We start from the raw sequence: 21,564 nt of genomic DNA, 5'->3' as shown, positions 1-21,564 counted from the left end.
GCAATGAAACAATACTAAAACCACCATCTGTACCATTTCACCTCTCTGCTGCAACTATGGCTCAAACAGCGAATCCCATTATGGAGCTTCACCTGTCCTATCATTCATCTACGCATCCACCAGAACTGCATCTGCTGCCCACATTCATACACATTCATTCTCATATAATCTATTTGATTTCTTCTCGACTATAGCAGCAGCAGGTCACCACAATCCTACCCCCATCACTCAGCACCACCAATAGCAACAGCTTCATCTTTTGCTCTTAATTCAACAGAAGCTCAACAATTCTTCACTGCCTTCACGAATCAATACAAACACATTCTTTCTCATTGTCTGTAACATCATCTCGATCTCAGACCATCAAACAAAACCATTCTCCTCAGAACCCAGATTCGATCCAAACCCATCTTCATCTCGGGTTCCAATCTTCAACAGCAGACAACCTTCCACCATCTTCAATCATTCAATTTCCGAACCCTTGTAATCCTTGTGAGTCTTCAAATGACCAACACCCAACTTCCAATTTCATCTTTGTTGAGCTCAGAAACCTTGATTTCATCTGCTCTTTCTGATCTCCAAATCTCCATCATCTCACCTCTGTCGAGCTACAACCAAACCCTTACCGCTTCTCAATCTAATTGCAGCAGCTTAGATTTCTTTTCCTAACCCTTCTCTTCAATTTCTTACTCGAATCAGCTTCTTCATCATCTTCTCTCTTGGTTCTGCTGTTTCAGGTGATATATAGCAGCAGCCGTTATTTCTCAATTTCAGAGGAAAGTTCAGAAATGAATGAGAGAAAGAAAGGCTCCTCTCGATTTTAGGGTTATATTTTGGGATGAATTTAGACACCCAACTGTAGAACCACCCAGATGGGGTCCCCTTTAACCTCAGCTGATCTGTGTTTAACACTCCTCCAAAAGAGTCGTCCCTTAACCTTTGGTTTGGCTCCAAACAGTGTTTAGCCTGCGAAATGATTACTTTGCTCCTTTTCGACTCAATTTGGATGATTTCTTCTTCTTTTCCTCCGTATGACTCCAAAGTAGGTATAAAACTCAAAACAAACGTAAAATACATAATTTACAAGAAAAATAACAGAGAAAGCATAAACAATAGATAATAAATAGGATGTATTCTACACCCTATCAATTCTTACCTAGTAGGAGCCATTTGTGGATGATTCGCAGGTGTTTGAACAGATTGGAGAGATTGGTTCATCACAGGAGGATTTGCAGGTGTTTGGAGAGATTGGTTCACCACATCTCCATGAAAATGAAACAATACTAAAACCACCATCTGTACCATTTCACCTCTCTGCTGCAACTATGGCTCAAACAGCGAATCCCATTATGGAGCTTCACCTGTCCTATCATTCATCTACGCATCCACCAGAACTGCATCTCCTTGCCCACATTCATACACATTCATTCTCATACAATCTATTTGATTTCTTCTCGATTATAGCAGCAGCAGGTCACCACAATCCTACCCCCATCACTCAGCACCACCAATAGCAACAACTTCATCTTTTGCTCTTAATTCAACAGAAGCTCAACAATTCTTCACTGCCTTCACGAATCAATACAAACACATTCTTTCTCATTGTCTGTAACATAGGAAATGGTGTTTAGCCTGCGAAATGATTACTTTGCCCATTTTCGACTCAATTTGGGTGATTTCTTCTTCTTTTCCTCCGTATGACTCCAAAGTATCTACAAAACTCAAAACAAACGTAAAATACATAATTTACAAGAAAAATAGCAGAGAAAGCATAAACAATAGATAATAAATAGGATGTATTCTACACCCTATCAAATTCCCCCACACTTATACTTTGCTAGTCCACGAGCAAATCAAACTAAAACTTACAACTTCAAAGCATTCCAGCATCGCAAGCATCCGAAGAGTTATGAGGACATAGAGTTTCTGCATGCTAGTAATAAGAAGTTAGAAATACTAAGGAATATATTCTCATTCTTAAATTTTGAGTGAGAAATAACCACACCATAATGAGAGAACGCGTGTTTGAGAAGCGATCAATAAGCATTTCGCCTCGACTTCCGCCTCACCAAAAAGGGTTTTAAGAAATTGCACTCAAAAGACGTACTTTTTTATGGGTCTCACATGTGTGCAGGTAGGAATTAAGAGAGAAATCCTGCAACACGTTGAATGGTGGGAAGGACAACTTCCGAAATATTTTAAAAACCCACATCTTTTAACATTTTGAAAAACTATTTTTCTGACGATCTCTAAGAAAGGAAATCAACCACTATTATTGAGAATGAGATTACTTACTCACCTTCACATCCGATTGCAATGATGATAACACCACTCTCACGGCATCTAATAGAATCGTCTTCGACTCCTCGTTTTCATCTTCTTGGTCTTCGTCTTCGGCTTCAATTATTGATGATAAACTTTTGAACTTCATAGATCCTTGACAATTTGTAACTCTTTACCTTAAATCCTTGTCGCTTGAAACTTCCTTATAGATTTTTCTTCCCCACAACTTATTAAATAAAAGATAAAAAAACAAAAATTTCTCTTGCCATCATTTTTTATCTTCTTCATTTTTTTTTATTTTTTTTTCCTCATTTTTCCTCATTTTTTTTTTACTTTTTTTCTTTTTCAGAGACAAGAGAAATAAAATACAAAACAAAGTGAAAATAAAAACAAACCATAGCCGTGGGAAAAATACTTTACCGCTTGATTCTTCACGACTTGTATCGTCTCCAAATCATAAACTTCAATAATTCTCACCTTTTGCTTTTCTTTGCTCTTGTAAATAAGTCTTCAACTTGGATATAAAATTACGCTCCTTATATGTAAGTCTTCAACATGTATATATAAAAATCCGCTCATTATATGTTGCTTTACTTGGATATGAAATTTACTCTTTTCTTGTTCCATTGCTTGTAAACCTTGAACATTTTCAACTTTCATTGTAGATTTTGATGTTGCTCCCTTGTTGATGATGATGGTGTTTCTATGGATCCGTTTTTGTCGAGAGAGAGAATGGTGCTAACTGCAAATCGAACTACAAGAAGGAGGCTTTCATCTATAGACGTCACCCGCATGATTGACAAAATTAGCACTCAAGAGATCAAAAAGTACTGCATTTATTGGTGGGAGGTTGGGTAGCTCACCATTCTACCCGGAATTAACGTACGGTGACACACACTCAAAAGAAAGCTCTTTAGTTATTTATAAAGAAATCTGGTCGGTGCCTCGCATGATATAAATAGGGTAGTCTCCACTAATGATTGATCAACAACTCTAATAATGCATGCCTCCCTGCTCCTAATCTGCATCTCCGGTATGATTAAATCCATTATTTAACACTCTAACAAGCAAGAAATCCCAACGTAGTTCCCTAACACTTCCAAGTTCAGTTATGTCGGTCAGAATTCTCTATGTAAACATACCTAGAAGTATGCTAGTGACTCTAAAATCTCTAAAAGTTGGAGGTTTTATGCAATTTTTTTTTAATATGCTTAACCACTCCCCCACACTTAAACCTTACATTGTCCTCAATGTAACTGAATCATCCAAGTAAAGTTAAGGTGGGAAATCCTAGTATGATATGTAACAAGAAAAATAAATAAATAAATAAAACAAAAAGAAAATAAAAAGTAAAAGGATAAGAAATACAAAATCTATGGGTTTCCTCCCATTAAGCGCTTGTTTTAAAGTCGACGGCCCGACTTGCCACTTGTAAGATTTACTCCCCATATACTAACAGTCGGAAAATTTGGGGATCCACCCATAGTACCTGTTTTGCAAACACTAGCTTCATACAAATATTAGCACAAGAAAACAATAGTGAAATTATCGCTCGATAGAAACTTCCCCCACACTTATTCTTATCCACACTCGGAAGTGTATAAAGAACATAGAATTTGGGAACTTCCATGGTTTCCTTTTGGCAAACCTACATAGTGTTAGCATAAAGTGTTTCCAATGGTGGATATCGAGAAACAAAATTATCCAAAAATACTTTCGAAGCACATACATTCAAACCAATAAGAGGCAAAGGATAAGAATCAATATGCAAAGTGTTAAACAAACCTTGCACAATCTCTTTTTTTACGGTATCCTCTTCATCCTTAGAAAATTCAAGTGAATTACTTACCTCTTGTATATCATGGTCCTCTATCAAATCTTGCAACCATTCTTCGTTATTTTCTACCTTAACCAAAGTCTTGGCATCATTAAAATCATTGGAAAGTTCAATTGGGTCTTCCAAAATCTCATTCAATTCGGTTTCATTCTCGAGCATCATCTCTTCAACATTTTCATCATCGGAATCGGGCCATTTGCTAAAATGAATTTCGTCAGTATAGATTGTAAGATCTTCTTGTGAGGGTGTTACACCATTTATAACAATAGGCAAGTCACACCCAATCTCCTCCTTTTGAATAGGTGAATGTCGTTATTATGATCCAGAGTTGGAATAATTATCCTTGTTACAATAATTTTCAAAAGGTTCAAAATCATCATCGAAGCCCATATAATAACGTTTTTCTCGCTCCATTCTTAAAGCTCTTTTAGCTTGAAGAATTTCTTCATCCGATGCTAAGCCTTCATCGATCAATTGATAGAACCTTCTTTCAAGTTCCCTCAAACTAGGTTGCCTTACACCAAGGAGATCACGCATAGATTTAGAAGCATAACTATCCTCCCCTCCTAGTGATTGTTCGCTTACATACCCGTCATAAGGTTGTTGATATGTATGAGAATATCCATAAAGTCAGTATCCTAAGGATGGTTGGAAGTTGACATAATGTTGAGTTTGAACACCGTATTGATTATTGTAATATGCTTGCTCTTGTCCACCGTACACGGAAAACTGGTACCTGAAATAAAAATTCTAGAAAACAAAGTTAAATAAAAAAATAAAACGAAAATAAAAATAAAAATAACTAAAGCTGCTCTGCTGCTCCCCGGCATCGGCGCCAAAATTTGATGCGTGTCGTAACCACAACAAATTAATTAATATTTTTCCACCTAATTAACAAGTAATATAGTGTAGTGAAGTTCGTTCCCATGAGGAGAAAGAGGTTTTAGTTGTTTAGTTGTCACAAAAAGGGGGGATTGGTTTTAGATTTTAAAAACAAAAGAAAGTAAATAAAGCAATTAAAAGTTTAAGTTGAAATCAATAAAAGAGATTAGGTCAAGGAATCCTTCTTCGTTGCAAAACAATGATTCAAGTTATGTTCTTTTCCACTTTTTATTAGTCACAGATTATCACCATCCGTAGGTGAAGCAACTAGCTCAGTGCTAAACCCCTAAATCCCTAGTATCACCGGATACGGAAGTTCTCGACTACCGGATTCTATTCACTAAACCATCTAGTAGTAGCTCACTCAAGATGTAATTTATTTAAACGCATTAAGATTTATGAATTTATTAGGTTGATATTAGTAGTTAGACTCTTAGCTCAAGGTCTACTTTCTAATGTTGTTTTCACACACAATTGATCCACGGAATCCCTCCGCAAGATCTCGTGTTTGCCACTTGTAAAGAGTCAAGAAACGATTACTTGTCCCCTAACTTTCACTAGCTTTAGATCAATTAACAAATCAATTTAGTATGCATCCTAAACAACCTATCAATCAACCATGAATGTATAAACATTCCTATTAGTAAAAACAAACGATAATCATGTGAAAACTTCAAAGTAGATTTAAAACAAAACTCAAAACATGTCAAGAACTAGGAATTCATCCTCAATCAATAATAAAATTAGCTACCCATGTTAAGGAGTTCACACAAAGAATAAAGAAAAGAGAAGTGTTGTGTGTGTAGAGGTGTAGAAGTTGTATAGAGAACTTCTCTATTTATAGGTTTCAATTTCCTAACAATCCTCTTAGGAATAGAATCCCTTTCCCTTTGTAGCTCAACTTCCAAATCCAAGTCTTTCTCAAATCTTCCATTTTCTCTTTCCAAATCCAAGCCCGATTCTTCAAACCCATCAGAGAAATCCACACAAACCTCTCCACAAATTGGCTCGCCGGAATAGTATTGGTACCACCGGAATCCGGCATGAAATGTCACCGGAATAGTACTACCGGTCGCGAGAATCTTCATCTCCGCTGATGGGATATTCCATCAGATATAACTGTCAAACTGACAGTCAATTGTTAGTCCAGGGGGTCAAGGGTCAATTCCATTCAGCTTGAGTTAGCTGTCTTGATCAGAGCTGAATCGTCTTAGTTGGCTGACTCAACGAGTTAAGATTAGTGAGTCACTGAGTCGACTCATCAAAGCAGAAAGCCGGCCGAGTTCCGTCTGTAATCTGGTGTTTCCCTGCCAATTCCTGGCCTTTCTTTCTTCATGCCCCTGTAACAATCCTACACATACATCTAAGTAGCTTCAAGCATTCCACAGCATCACATTCATTTACACTCCTCTTCCATCTAACCCACTGAATCCAGTACCACCAATTCGAACCCAGGCAACAAACATCAGCACTACCGGGACCATTGCATCACAGTTCATAGGACATTACAACCTGCAATGGCTTGTACTGCAGTTCCCATGGCAACAAACATCACCTTTCAAAACTCCATCTCAGCACTGATTCATACCAACTCAGACTCCACATACACACCCGCAATTGCTCATCAACTCAGCATACTCAAGCCACCAAAACTGCACCATTTCCTGCCATTCTCAGACCCATTTTTCCTTTATTTCTTTGTTGTTCTCTACAACATCAGCACAACCACCTCCAATTCTAAGTACCAGCACCATTTCCTATGTTTCAGGCAATGAAACAATACTAAAACCACCATCTGTACCATTTCACCTCTCTGCTGCAACTATGGCTCAAACAGCGAATCCCATTATGGAGCTTCACCTGTCCTATCATTCATCTACGCATCCACCAGAACTGCATCTGCTGCCCACATTCATACACATTCATTCTCATATAATCTATTTGATTTCTTCTCGACTATAGCAGCAGCAGGTCACCACAATCCTACCCCCATCACTCAGCACCACCAATAGCAACAGCTTCATCTTTTGCTCTTAATTCAACAGAAGCTCAACAATTCTTCACTGCCTTCACGAATCAATACAAACACATTCTTTCTCATTGTCTGTAACATCATCTCGATCTCAGACCATCAACAAAACCATTCTCCTCAGAACCCAGATTCGATCCAAACCCATCTTCATCTCGGGTTCCAATCTTCAACAGCAGACAACCTTCCACCATCTTCAATCATTCAATTTCCGAACCCTTGTAATCCTTGTGAGTCTTCAAATGACCAACACCCAACTTCCAATTTCATCTTTGTTGAGCTCAGAAACCTTGATTTCATCTGCTCTTTCTGATCTCCAAATCTCCATCATCTCACCTCTGTCGAGCTACAACCAAACCCTTACCGCTTCTCAATCTAATTGCAGCAGCTTAGATTTCTTTTCCTAACCCTTCTCTTCAATTTCTTACTCGAATCAGCTTCTTCATCATCTTCTCTCTTGGTTCTGCTGTTTCAGGTGATATATAGCAGCAGCCGTTATTTCTCAATTTCAGAGGAAAGTTCAGAAATGAATGAGAGAAAGAAAGGCTCCTCTCGATTTTAGGGTTATATTTTGGGATGAATTTAGACACCCAACTGTAGAACCACCCAGATGGGGTCCCCTTTAACCTCAGCTGATCTGTGTTTAACACTCCTCCAAAAGAGTCGTCCCTTAACCTTTGGTTTGGCTCCAAACAGTGTTTAGCCTGCGAAATGATTACTTTGCTCCTTTTCGACTCAATTTGGATGATTTCTTCTTCTTTTCCTCCGTATGACTCCAAAGTAGGTATAAAACTCAAAACAAACGTAAAATACATAATTTACAAGAAAAATAACAGAGAAAGCATAAACAATAGATAATAAATAGGATGTATTCTACACCCTATCAATTCTTACCTAGTAGGAGCCATTTGTGGATGATTCGCAGGTGTTTGAACAGATTGGAGAGATTGGTTCACCACAGGAGAATTTGCAGGTGTTTGGAGAGATTGGTTCACCACATCTCCATGAAAAGGAACATCAATAACTTATCCTGATTCAGAATCAGGGTTCAACCGGCCGGATCTTGTCACTCTTGATCTTGCTTCCATCTTGAGAATCAATCGGGAAGAGATTGGTTAATTTGCATGGCATCAATATGTCAAAAGTGAATCCTTTTACACCACATTGCTTAGGCAATTCAAAGGAAAACATCTTGGACCTGGTTGCTAACCCTATCACAAGTGTCCATCCCAATCAAAAGACTTTATAGTCGGCTGGCGTATCAAATTCAACATTGCTAAGAGGGGTACCAAATTGCTCGTGAGTTTGCTAAAATCCAACTAAGACAAAACACCTCTAAGCGTATTGGTACACCTCTCAACATTTTAGTACACCTATTAGCAGTCTTGATAAAATTCATATCGAAATTTAATTCCTAAATTAAGTATTCACTTCTCGATTTCTTATGTGCTACTAGCATATTCTGTTGAAACGGATGAAATATCTCAAAAGCAAAAAAGAAGAAAAAAGAAGAAAAAAAAAAGAAAAAGAAAAAAGAAAAAGAAAAAAGAAGAAGCTGAACCATGCGGCCCATTTCCAAGTTGGCAGACTCTTGCATTTTTTCCCAATTGTAAAAACTCTCAGCTTTGCAAATTAAGGAAAAAAACGATGAGCCTTGTAATATTACTGCTTCTCCACACTGAAAGAAAAACATAGCTTATCCGTCCCTACCACCCCGGCACAGAATAAAAGAAGCAAAGAAAACGGCTTCCGGTTGTTGGGTCCTACTCCTACAAAAGTAGTCGGTGAATAATAGGATGGGGGCAGGGCACATCTCTCCAGTCTCTGTATCTTCGTCAGACTCTTGTTTCCATATCATACATATCTACTGTATCTATACAGCAAAGTACCATATCTAACCTTTAATAACCAATGCAGCTCGAAAGGATGTAACATCCAGACCACTTTGCTAGCTTAGTGATAGTAGAAATTAGTGGCAAATATTTTATCTCACAAATGCTCTTTAGTTTCTTATATCGGAACTGTCGATATCTGTAGCAAAAATCTTCATGTTCTGTGGCAGCTCCTTCTATTAAATTAGTTAAAGGATTTACTTACGCAAAGGGGAATAATGATTACGAGTATTTAGCCATGCGAAAGCTAGAGGATATTCAAAATGCAACCATCTAACCAAGTTACTAGTAGTTTTGAGAAGTAATAGGGCAAGGGGGCTTTGTGAAAATATGCTTGGGAGATGCACTCAGACCATTTGGAAGATAGTTGGCAAGGGGGCAACTGCCCCCATTTGCACATACATGGATCCACCCTTGGGAATGAATTGGTACGGAAATCTGAACCTTGATGTTTGACAGTGCTGCTAATTTGTTATGTATTGTAGGAGTTTGAGGGATGCCTAACAAGCCAGGCGAGAATATGATTAGTGAACTCTAACAAGCATTAAACTCGGTCAGTGACTCAGTGTGGAAGACTGGGCTGAAAGATTAGTTAAAAGCTAACACTAATAAAGAAATTATCTGAGCTGCAAAATGGAAACGAGAGAAAAGATATCCAAATGGAAAAAGATAAAGGTGCACTGAACGGAAACTCAGTCGAAAGTGCAGTAGAAGGTTCAAGGCTTCAAGCTAGTATTCAATTACGCATTCAATTCCTGCTAAAGGGCTTCTTTGAATTCAGTGAAACAAGCTTCAAAAGAAAGCTTTTCAGCTTTTCTTCCCTGTCATGGTTATTTTGTGTCTTTTGGACTGCAAAATTAAAGAGCAGGAACTGAGATAGAAGAAAAGACACGGCTAGCTAGAATACCATTTTAAAAACTCATTGTATTGCTAAAATTGTGTAAAATACTACGAACTGGGCTCTTCAAACTATAGGGATATTTACTCAACACAAAAGAACAACACTATAACATGTTTCTTGAACTTTCTTCTGCTCAAAATGCTCTTGCACTTGTGTTGTTATCAAACATAAACACCAGAAGCTAGTAGAAGGAACAATGATCCAAAACCCTGCAAATGCATTAGAATAGTAGTCTTCAGAATAAGAAGAGTAAATTGGTTTCGTTCTCTGTCTTAGTATAAGAGATATATTGCAACAACCAAACATACCAGGAAAACAGATGCAACTGTCCCAGTTATCAGCTCCTTTGATACACTGCGAGTTTTCCTAGATGAGGTAGCTTCATATCTGCAGCAAACATAACAACCATTACTATGGTAACGTAATTCCCAAGGATGGGGAAGAGATAAAGTTCCAGGCACACAAATGCATTAGAAAACAAGTGCCGTTACCAAAAGCTTAAGCTTCTTAATATTCAACCAATTACCCTTCATAATGATATATTTCTAAGAAAAATTGAAAGAAGAAGAAAATATGACATTATATATTACTCTATTGTTTTATTAGACCATCCTAAGATCACCGAATAGCATTCTCATACCTGAAAAACATGTAAAATAGATCAATCAACTTGACCTATCAAATCCTAGACCAAGTAGTAAACCTCAGACTGCTTGCAGTTGTGTTCAAGAATGTAGTGACAATAATTTCAGGATAACTATGAAACGTCATGCTCGGTACTCATTATTCCATAGCTAATCACACTCCATACGAAAGAATGAGATGACTTCCAAAGGTATGTAAAAAGAAAAAGGAGAGGGACGTTGGCTTTATAAACCCAGTAGGGTAAACGCTCAAACCGAGTAAAGAATGTTTCACCAAAATAGTAAAATTCTGTTCGCCTACACTAAATAGGCGTCAGACTGAAAGGTTTATAGTTAAGTAGTAGCATAGCCACCAAAACCAAAGAATACTCAAAACTCTATTAATGTCACTCAAGTACGTACTACCTTAGGATCTATGAACACATTAGATAAGTACCAAACAATAATCAGAGTAAAGGCTCAAACTTAGTATCGAATGCTTCACTAGTAAATCTCTTTTCAGTAAACTCAAATTCCATCCACCTACACTAAAAGGCATCAGACTAGAATGCTCATAGTTAAGTCGCAAATCCAACAAACCCAAAGGTCATGACTCTCTCTACTGATGTCACTCGAGTACCAACCAAGTATGAACTACCTGGTTGCATAGAGATAAACCCAATTTTGAAACAAGCTAACCCAGATGTAGAGTAGACTGCGGGATGACTAAGAGTTCATAATTAAACTATTAAAATGTAACAAAATTTTAGTTACAGGTAGTCTTCTAAAACACTACAAAACCTTAATTGGAGCAAAACAACCCAATTGTTACTCCTTGGAATCTCTTAAAAATTGGATAGCAACTTCTATCAGAATAATCATGAAAGATTTGGCATACATATTCACAGAAATAGGATATCTGAACTTTTAAGATTTCACTGTTATACCCACTGGTGGAACTAAAGGTGGGCTACCCCTCCCCACCCATTCTTTAGTTAAGGACTTTCTTATTTTGTTTCATCAGTCATGCAACTTGATTAGTTAATTAGGTTGTAGTACTATTTTACAGATACTATGTAGTAACATGCAAAAGAAAGACCGTGCAAAAACAGTTCCCATGACCGTTCCTAGGAAAATGGGAGGCTAGATTTTTGTGCATTAAAATTTGCAAGTACAAAAGTGATTGAGCTTACTACAATTGAACACCAAACAGGCACGTACTTGGTCAGTGAAGGCAAGAGAAATCCTTCAAATACAATCTCCGCCTAATTGGTCTTGTGCAACAATGGGTCACAAGGAAACTACAACCAATGGGTCTTGTGCTTGTAACTAAAACCGGAGCTGATGACTAAGGGAAATATAAAACATTCCAACCCCACATAGAATTGCCAGCTTCCTTTCAAGGCTAAACTTAAACCAGTCTGATGGAAGGGACCGAAACCTGGCATGGTCTCGAGGAAACGATGAAGGATTGCAATTCCTGCAAGTCCTTCAGCCACATCTATTAAGAGGCTTGATAGAGCTAGGGATCTATATATTAGAGATTCTACGTGGTTATACCATCTAATCCACTCATATTTGAAGCTAATTTCTAAATCAAAAATCAAACCTAAGGATTCAAAGATAAATGAATGAAAAAGATGAAGATGATGACTTACATGAAGAATGAAGCGGTAACAATAAGACCTATTGTAAGCATAAGAGCAGCTAAAGTTGGAAACAAAGTAACTGGAATTGGACTGCTGATTGATTTTACTGATCCTGCCTTCAATTACCAAAAAATAAATAAAAATACAATAGAATCAGGATCCAAATTAAAACCCTTAGAAATCATACAATTTGATGTTTCAAAAACTTACCATTTTTAGTGATTGCAGAGAAAAAACCCTAGAAATCTTTAATTTCTCTTCTCTTCGGTTGAAAAATGGGGTTGAAGAATTGAAGATTTTGCTCTCTAGTTTGATCTGATTTAGAGGAGTTATTCCTGTTTGTTGTTGTAGTATATATCGAAGTTGATGTATAAGAAGATTTATTCCGTTGGATTTGTGGTGTTAGATTATACAGCCACCTGTTACTTACTTGAGATAGCCGTTGATGTGTGGAACTGCTTAGATCGGATTTATCGGAAGCAGTAATTTTGGGACTACTGCCTAGATGAAGAAGCGGCATACCTCTACTGCCGCCTAGCACTCCAACAAAGGGAACCAGTTTAACTTTGATGGTGCTGTGGAGGATTCCAAATGCTCTGCAGCTGAGGGAGCAAGGGACCCTAAATTCTGTGGCCGGAGCTCAAAGAGGTATTATTACAACAACTTGCTTGTGAAGGTGGTATAGAAAATGTTTTTGGAAATGATGGCTTTACCAACGTATATTCCCGCATAATATCATGTAAAAGAAAGAAAATAATGACCCACATTCCGCTGCACCAATCCCAATGCTGAGAACATCATGTATATATTGTCGGATACAACTATGGTATATGTCTATCATTTCCCAAATGTTATCGGATTTTGAGGATAATGTCTGCCCCGATGAAAATCCATCTCATAATTCAAAGTATTAAAGAAATGAAAATTATTGTAAACCCCTTAGGCCAAGTATTATGGTGCCCCATCTCTCCATCCTATCTCTCGTATGTAGGGAAAACTCCAATTTTCCAACTATTATAGTCTCTCATGTCCATATTTGAGTAGGGATATCCCTTCCCTACTTGGCAAAGTGGATCAGATCTGATCCACCTTGTAGGAAAGGGAAATCAGTACCCGTTTGGAAATTGATATGGATACTGAGTTTCCGTAGCATTTTACACGGAAACTGAGTTTCCATTTCCGTAAACTAAATGGATGGGTGTAGTAAGAAAACAAGACGTATAACCGAAAACTCGTATTCACACCTTATGAAACCTAAATCGATAATAGTATAATAGAGACTTCACACGTGAGTTTAATCATATATACTTATATATGATCATTTGATTAAAGCATCCCATATGGTTAGATTTGAAACCTGCTTATATCAAAGATTCACCACATCATAAGATATATACATAACATGAGATTGAAAAATTAGGATTTGATCAAAACCGAAACAATATCTCGTAAACCTAAAGCAGAGCAAAAGAAATAATCATTCAGATCAAGCAATGCAATCGTAACTATAAAAAAACAACACAAAGAGTTTAAAAAAACACACTTAATCATTCATATTATTGATAGTTGAATAAATAGACAATGAAGATCAATACAAGGTGTACTCTAGATTTTCGTGAAACCTGTTGATGATATCACTATCAAACTCTGGATTCAGATTCTCCCAAGCATATCCCTTTTCATTTGTATAATTGTTTAGCTCAAGCAGTTGAGAATGAATGTCAATAAGCATTTCTTTTGAATCGTTGAGCATGTGTTCATGATGATTTATACTCTTTATGAAAGAAATATTCAGTTTTCTTAGAGAATCTCGCTGAATCTTAAGCTTTTGATCATCTTTTGTTTAATTCATAATTGATTCACCAGAAAATAATGATAAAATATCAGTGGATGATAAACATTCCTTCACTGGTTTCGCCGTTCGATATCAAGTGACTTCCTTTGGATAAGACTAATATAAATGTTGAAAATAGAAGAGATCCTATATTTTGTTTGCGGAAACGGAATATGTTCAACCTTTTTAAAAAGATTTTATTCCTCTAAGTGAAATATACAACACCAATAAAAATCAATCATGAAAAATTGTTACCTTGTTAAACAGATTTACGAATCCTACCCAAATTATGCCTCTTGATCAGAGGAAACATTTGGCAAAGGTGAGGATGCATGTTTCCTACACAATAAGTTTGTATTGGGGTGAGAAATCATCTCACCACAGGTAATCGAAACAACCAGAGGATGATTAATGGACAAAGTAACTTGTGTTCTCGACTTGTTTTCTTCCTTTCCCGTTGTTACTAAAATCTGCAATTTTTTTTCTAGAGTTGGTAGATTCATTAAAATATGACATCATCCTTCTCATCCCTTTTCGGAGTTTCTTTATGAATATACCATTTCGTTTGAAATCCCAACATCAATTGACGGTGTGGCCATTTCTTCCACAGAAGGAACAAAGCATGAGATCTGGAAATTTCTGATTAGTGACAACAGTACATTCATCATCCTTGAACTTAATGTTGTCTGACATAACCAAATATTGCGTTATAATCCAAAATAGTGCAGTAATAGAGTCAGACATAGTATTTGAAAAGTGGACCTTGATTTAAGAGTCTAACTAGTAGGATCAACCTATAAATTCATAAAGCACTCGAAAAAATTACACCTTGAATGATCTACCATCTCAACCATTTGTGAACCCAAGAGATCACGTCAATGCAATGACATTAATAAGTGGAAGACAAGTTGAGGAGCCGCAAAAACAAGGTTCTAATATGGATATGGATACAGGGACAATAGCGTACCTGGTAACGATATTGAGAAGGAAGTGGAGGCGGAAACGGTACCAAAGGAAAAGCCAACCTCAACCGGCCAACCCACCGTTCCCACTTTTACGATACCACCTCCTTTTCCTAGTCGTTTTTCCAAATCCAAGAAAGAAGCTCAAGACAAGGAGATCATGAATATTTTCAACAAGATACACATCAATATTCCATTTATTGAGACCATCAGAACCGTACCTAGGTGTGCTAAGGTTTTGAAGGATTTATGTACAAGGAAGGATAGGTTGATTGCTAAAGAGATTACTCAAGTGGGCGAAAGTGCTACAACTATGTTACTTAAGAAGATTCCTACGAAGTGTGAAGATCCCGATGGGTTCACAGTTTCTGTTACCATTGGTAACCGACGATTTGAGCGTGCTTTGCTTGATTTGGGAGCTTCCATAAGTGTTATGTCAGCCGATATTTATGATTCTTTGAATCTTGGACCTTTAAAAGAGGCAAAGATCATTATTCAATTGGCTAACAAGTCCAATATCTGTCATAAGGGAGTCGTGGAGGACGTGTTAGTTCAAGTAAATCAGTTAATATTTTGGGATGATTTCTACATTATGGATATGTATGACCGGTCCGCATAGTTATACATAATCATGACGCGTGACGAAAATGGTAACCTGGCAGATGGAGCTGCATGTCCGACGATGTAGCACTAAGATGGATGAGACAAGAAAGGTTACTTGGCACATGCAACATTATGCGATAGTATTTCATATCCTTATTCAGAGTTAGCCCAGCTCAAGGAAGGAATAAAGGACGAGATGCAAAGTCATGGAATGACTTTGGCATGGTCCTAAGATTTGGCCAATGCTTGGACTGTGCATGTGCATCAATGGCGATGCCAAACATGCCATTGGTGATTATTGCTCGCCAAATGAGATGCAAGTGATGCATATGAAGCATGAATCTGAACTAAGTAAGTCAAGACTGAAGTGGCATGGTATTTGGATGTTGGCATCCAAATAATCTAAGTATGCAAGTGGAATTTACTTGGCAGACATGCAAGTGGCATGTTGCATTATCATTGCCAAATACTTGGCAGAGGCCAATAGTGAATGAAGCGTAATCATTGTCGAAGGATTGGCATAAGTGCAAGATGAGTGTTTCACGAGCATGCCAAAAATTGGCATGGTCAGAGTTGCACGTTGCGATGTTGTGAAACTTGAGTTCAAGTGCCAGATGCGAGCGTGGGTGCATCACAAGTATGCCAAAGCGTGTGACCAAGTTAGAGACGGTTGCAAAGAGGCTTTGTAACCGAGTTTGGCATGTCCTAACCTTCCAAGACATGTGTGGCACGTTCTTAGAAGTGCCAGCACAAAAGTTAGCAGTTAAAAAGTAAGTTGTGGCGGTTAGGGAACTTCCCATGGACAAATGGTTGTTCATGGGGCGTGCAACAAAATTGCATACAGGTTGGCCCTGGTTCTTGGCAGTATAAATAGCCAGAGAACCCCTTTGTAGAGAGTTGTTCAATAGTTCAAGTATTTAGGAACCATATTGCAGTAGAGAGTTTGGCATGTCCTAACCGTCCAAGACATGTGTGGCGCGTTCTTAGAAGTTCCAACACAAAAGTTAGCAGTTAAAAAGTAAGTTGTGGCGGTTAGGGAACTTCCCATGGACAGATGGTTGTTCATGGGGCGTGCAACAAAGTTGCATACTGATTGGCCCTGGTTCTTGGCAGTATAAATAGCCAGAGAACCCCTTTGTAGAGAGTTGTTCAATAGTTCAGGTTTTAGTTGCTGAAATTGTTAGATCGTAATGGCTGGTAAGAAGAATTTGATGGATGCCTTAATTGATAGGGTAGCGGACTTGGAAGACAGGATTGGTGAAGAGGTGCGCCATCCTAATGATGCTAATTATGATGCTACGATAATGGCTTGCATCCAAGCGTTGGACAAGTATTCTGCTGACATGCTTGAGGCAAGCCAGATTGCAACTAAGAAGCATACTGATTTGGAAGGACAAATCGCTGCTGACAAGACCATGTACGCAGGTGCCTTTAAAGAGCTAACTGATGAGTTAAGCATCTTGAGAAGGTTGGTGAGCACGATTGGCTCGAATCAATCTATTGCAGGTGGTAGTGGAAGTGACTTTACGAAGATTAAAGTCCCAGAACCTAAGGAATTTTCTGGCGCAAGAGATCGAAGGCATTGGAGAATTTCATGTGGGACATGGACCAATACTTCAAGGCTGCCAGAACCCTGGAAGAACAAAAGGTTACTCTCATTAGCATGTACCTGGAGGGTGATGCGAAGTTATGGTGGAGAAGTAGAACTGATGATGACCTTACTGCTGGTCGTCCGAGAATCGTGACAAGGGATGTCATGAGAGAAGAATTGAAGAGTAAATTCTTACCAAGCAATGTGGCTTGGTTAGCCAGAGAGAACTTGCGTAAGCTACGGCATACCGGTACACCACGGGAATACGTCAAAGAGTTTTCCTCTCTGATGCTAGATATTCGCAACATGTCGGAGGAAGGCAAATTGTTTAATTTTACTTCTGGTTTGCAACAATGGGTATAGGCTGAAGTGCGAAGGCAGGGTGCCAAATACCTACCTTCAGACATTGCAATAGTGGACATCCTTGCTGATTTTAGATCAGTTAATACCTCAACTGATGCTAATAGGAAGGGCAGGGATAAGAAAGGCCTGAAGAACAAGGATGATGGGAGTAGGAAAAGTTCTGAGGCTAAGGAAAACAACTATCAAAGGGATGATAGCCAGGCCTTTTTGAACAAAGCTGGTGGTTGTTTCCTATGCAAGGGTCCTCACCTTGCACGTGATTGTCCTAAGAGAGAAAAGTTGTCCGCAGTAGTCACTGAGGGCAGTGGCGACAAAGAAGAAACTGATCAAGTGGAGCATGTTAATCCTATTCAGCACAAAAGGCAGCAGTACATCATTGGCTGAATGACGCTGGCCTGGTTTATGTGAAAGTTGGCATACACAATCATCGTCTCTGGGGCATGGCAGATACGGGTGCTTCGCACACTGTTATGAGTTTATCAATGGCAGATTACTTGGGTTTGGAAGTATATCAATCTGATCACTGCATGAAGACAGTGAATGATATAGCTAAGCCAATCAAGGGGATGGTTGTGGCGAATGTTGAAGTGGGAGAATAGCGTGGTCAAGTCAGTATAATATTGATGCATCTCAATGACTTTGAGATGATCCTTGGAAACAACTTTTTCAAACAATCATAGGAAACATTGATGCCTCACCTTGGCGGGGTTTTCATACAGTGTCCAAGTGAACCTTGTTTTGTGAAGGGTGTAAGGAAAGTTAGTCCGGTTGACATTGTTAGAGCATTGCTCGGTCAAACTCGTATGTGTTGCTATCTCAAGCATGTTTGTCAATGTTATTATAGCTAAGTCTCGGACCAGGATAGAAAGTGTAGTTGAGCTCAAGGACTTCATGGTGATTCATCATACAAGTAGAAGAACTACTCAAGGAACCAGTGGAACTTCTCGACAAAAAGGTATGTGAAGACTTGAACTTATCTGTCACTCAAAAGTCTATCTAATATATCTCCTACTCTTTGAGACAAGAATTCGTATGCTATATATATAGACTTGGATTATACACATTTTGTATTTCGAGCCGAGTATACCTCGCATATCTATATCTCGAAATATGTGTTGGTAAGCTTTTCGCTTTAACCAAGTTTATCTTTACCATGTGATGAAAGTCATAATATGTTTCAATCATCTTGAAAATTTCTTTGATGAGAAATGGTGTAACAACTATATAACGTCTTCTAAGAATGTTTCAATGATTGAAATGAGAGTTTAGATTACATAACCAACGGTGGACATAAGCATTGTTGTGGAAGCACATTTATGTATAAGTCCTATTCCTTGAACCAAAGTTTGTGAAATTTTTTGATCAAGAGAACCAGAAGAATGGCATGAGCCAAGTCCGCGAACTGCCGAAGTTCTCAAACCCGAGAATTTCTGCTGGAGTTGACAAACTACTTGCGTGAAGCTAAGTCCGCGAATCGGCAAAGTTATCAAACCCGAAAATTTCTGCTGGAGTTTGTAAACTCTGCCCGGTAACTTAAGTCCGCGAACCTAGTCTGCGAACTTGAGAAGGTTATATATATGAAGAAAATTTCTGAACTTAAACTTAAAAAAACTAAGGAATGCAGTTTGCAAACCGTGGATATAAAAGTTCATGAAGCGATTCAAGTGAATCAAATCATCTTTGCTTCAATTGTGTCTTGTGTAGTACATGAGATTTCCTTGCAATTGAACAACTCTCTAACTAGTTCATTTGAAGTCGTTTGAACTAGTTATGGTGAAGAAGAATATGGTTGATATGAAATGCTCATATGGCTAACCATTTGGTTAACTATTGAACCAACAACTGCATACGTTTGGGTACGGTTAACAAACCTAGAAGCGTTCATTGCCAAGTGTGTATAACAAGCTAATTTTTCAATCTAACGGTTGAGAAATATTAGCTTGAATCTAAATCAGGTTTTCATCTAACGGTGGATATTGATTACTTTGTTACCAAGTAACCTAACTGCAAACCTTGATTTGAAAGGAGACATCTAGTATTGTGCAAAACTAATCCCCGCACCTTTCGTGTGATACTAGTTTGCATACTAGAATCAGTTCTCCTTTAACCTTTGGTATTCTTCTTATAAAACCAGGTTAACGACTTAAAGACTTCATTGGGATTGTGAAGCCAGACCGATACTACTTTTATTGTAGTTGTGTGATCTGATCTTGCATCTTCTATCGTACGAATATAATCATATTGATTGGATTGAGATTGATATCTCCGATAGGCAAGATATAAAAAGTAATCACAAACATCTTCGTCTCATTGTTTGTGATTCCACAACATCTTGTTTCACTACCATACGATTAAGATTGCTGTCAGGTGATTGATAACTCTAGGTTGTTCTTCGGGAATATAATACGGAATTATCAATTAGTTTCTATTCACCTTGATTATTATCAAAAGACGTAACACAACCTTTAGGGTTTATCTGTGGGAGACAGATTGATCCTTTGGTAGACTTGTCTGTGGGAGACAGATTTTTTTATTGTCAAAGTCTGCGATTTTGGGTCGTAGCAACTCTTAGTTGTGGGTGAAATCAGCTAAGGGAATTAAGTGCGCAGTATCGTGCTGGGATCAGAGGCATAGGGAGTACAAATGTACCTTGGATCAGTGGGAGACTGATTTGGGTTCAACTACAGTCTATTCCGAAGTTAGCTTGGAGTAGGCTAGTGTCTGTAGCGGCTTAATACAGTGTGTGTTCAATCTGGACTATGTCTCGAGGTTCTTCTGTATTTGCGGTTTCCTCGTTAACAAAATTTTTGGTGTATGTGTTATTTCTATTTCCGCACTATATTATTTTATCTTTATAATTGAAATAATACAGGTTGTGCGCTTAGATCATCAATTAGAGTAATCCTACCTTTGGTTGTTGATTGTCATTGATCGATCCTTGGATATTTGTCTTTGGTACCATCCAAGTTATTCCTTGTGTTTGATTAAAGACTCACTGATTTCTATTAGCTTGAGTAAATCAAAACAAGAGAGAGATATTAACTCCTTGAGATACTTTTACCTAGATTGAGTCTGACTTTCTAGTTGATTCTCTAGAAAGTGTTTCGGAGTTAGTCCATACAGATTGCTAAGCGAAATATTGGGTGGTGTTGTTAGACCACCATTTTTTCAGACATGAAGTGTGACATGGGAAAGGAAAGTGAGTTTGCACCTGTCCGCTCGTTTGAAGAAAGCTTAGATGAGATTCATATGGAATTTGATTTTCCTATGGATATTAGCATCCCTTGTTCGCCGTGAATAGCGCATGTATGAGGCAGGGGCATTGCATTGCTATTTCCAAGTTCCTAAACCTGTAAGGTTGCTGAAGTATGGAGACTTTGTCATGTTTTCTGTTTGATGTTTTTGTTTGAAGTTTAAGTTGGGTGTTGCTGATTTTATGGTCTTAAAATATAGCACACTTTAGTTGGTGTATTTGCTTTGGTGATGTATTTGCTTTCAGTAAGGCGTGGGTTGGCCAATGGTGTAAAAGGGAAGGGTCCCTATTGTTTCTTATGTAAGGCTAGTGTAATGAATGAAGGTGGTGTTTAAGCAAAAACCTTATCTCTTTTGCTTAATATAAAGCTAGTTCATTGGGGAAGCACTACAAGTATACTTAGCCAGAGTATGCAATAAGAAATGCTGGAAGCAATGCCAAGTAAGGATTGGAAGTTGGTGGCATAGGAAAGTTTGCTGTTGGGAGAGTTAAGTAGAAGTGAGATTGTATTTAACAATGATAGCATGGAGTAATGCAACAAGAATAAAGATATAAGTCCATCAACCATATGAGTTAAGAGAAAGTCATGGTTAGGAAGAGCATGATGTTGTTTTTCCGCTACATTAAAGTGTAGCAGTTTGAAAGAACAAGTGAGGCTTTGTTAGTTTCAAAGGCGCGTGAAGAGGAACCTGGTCTAAAGAGACAGTATGATGTCACAAGTATCCTAAGTCATGACTAATGTCATGCATTTCAGTCGAGTTTGTACAAGGGTGTTGCAAGATGATTGGAGAATACTTAACTTATAGTAAGGCATGTTGAATTGCAAAGTTGCAATGTCAGTCGGAAGTGAAGGCAAGTAAGA

The 21,564-nt window shown here is 38.1% G+C and overlaps 1 protein-coding gene across 1 annotated transcript; it reads right to left on the bottom strand.

Annotated features, from left to right (window-relative positions):
• Nucleotides 1-9,795: 9,795 nt before the first annotated feature.
• LOC113353424 (transmembrane protein 258-like) lies at nucleotides 9,796-12,441 on the bottom strand. The gene is made up of 4 exons (XM_026597026.1): nucleotides 12,307-12,441; nucleotides 12,106-12,212; nucleotides 10,133-10,211; nucleotides 9,796-10,033 (listed from the first exon to the last, which is right to left on the bottom strand). The coding sequence occupies exons 1-4, from the start codon at nucleotides 12,307-12,309 to the stop codon at nucleotides 9,986-9,988; spliced, it is 237 nt and encodes a 78-aa protein (XP_026452811.1). The 5' UTR covers nucleotides 12,310-12,441; the 3' UTR covers nucleotides 9,796-9,985.
• Between the last annotated feature and the right edge of the window lie 9,123 nt (nucleotides 12,442-21,564).

Source organism: Papaver somniferum, chromosome 2, assembly GCF_003573695.1.
Source record: "Papaver somniferum cultivar HN1 chromosome 2, ASM357369v1, whole genome shotgun sequence".
NCBI classification, from domain to species: Eukaryota; Viridiplantae; Streptophyta; class Magnoliopsida; order Ranunculales; family Papaveraceae; genus Papaver; species Papaver somniferum.
Note: the sequence above shows the minus strand (reverse complement) of the source record. Positions and strands in the feature narration are given on the sequence as shown.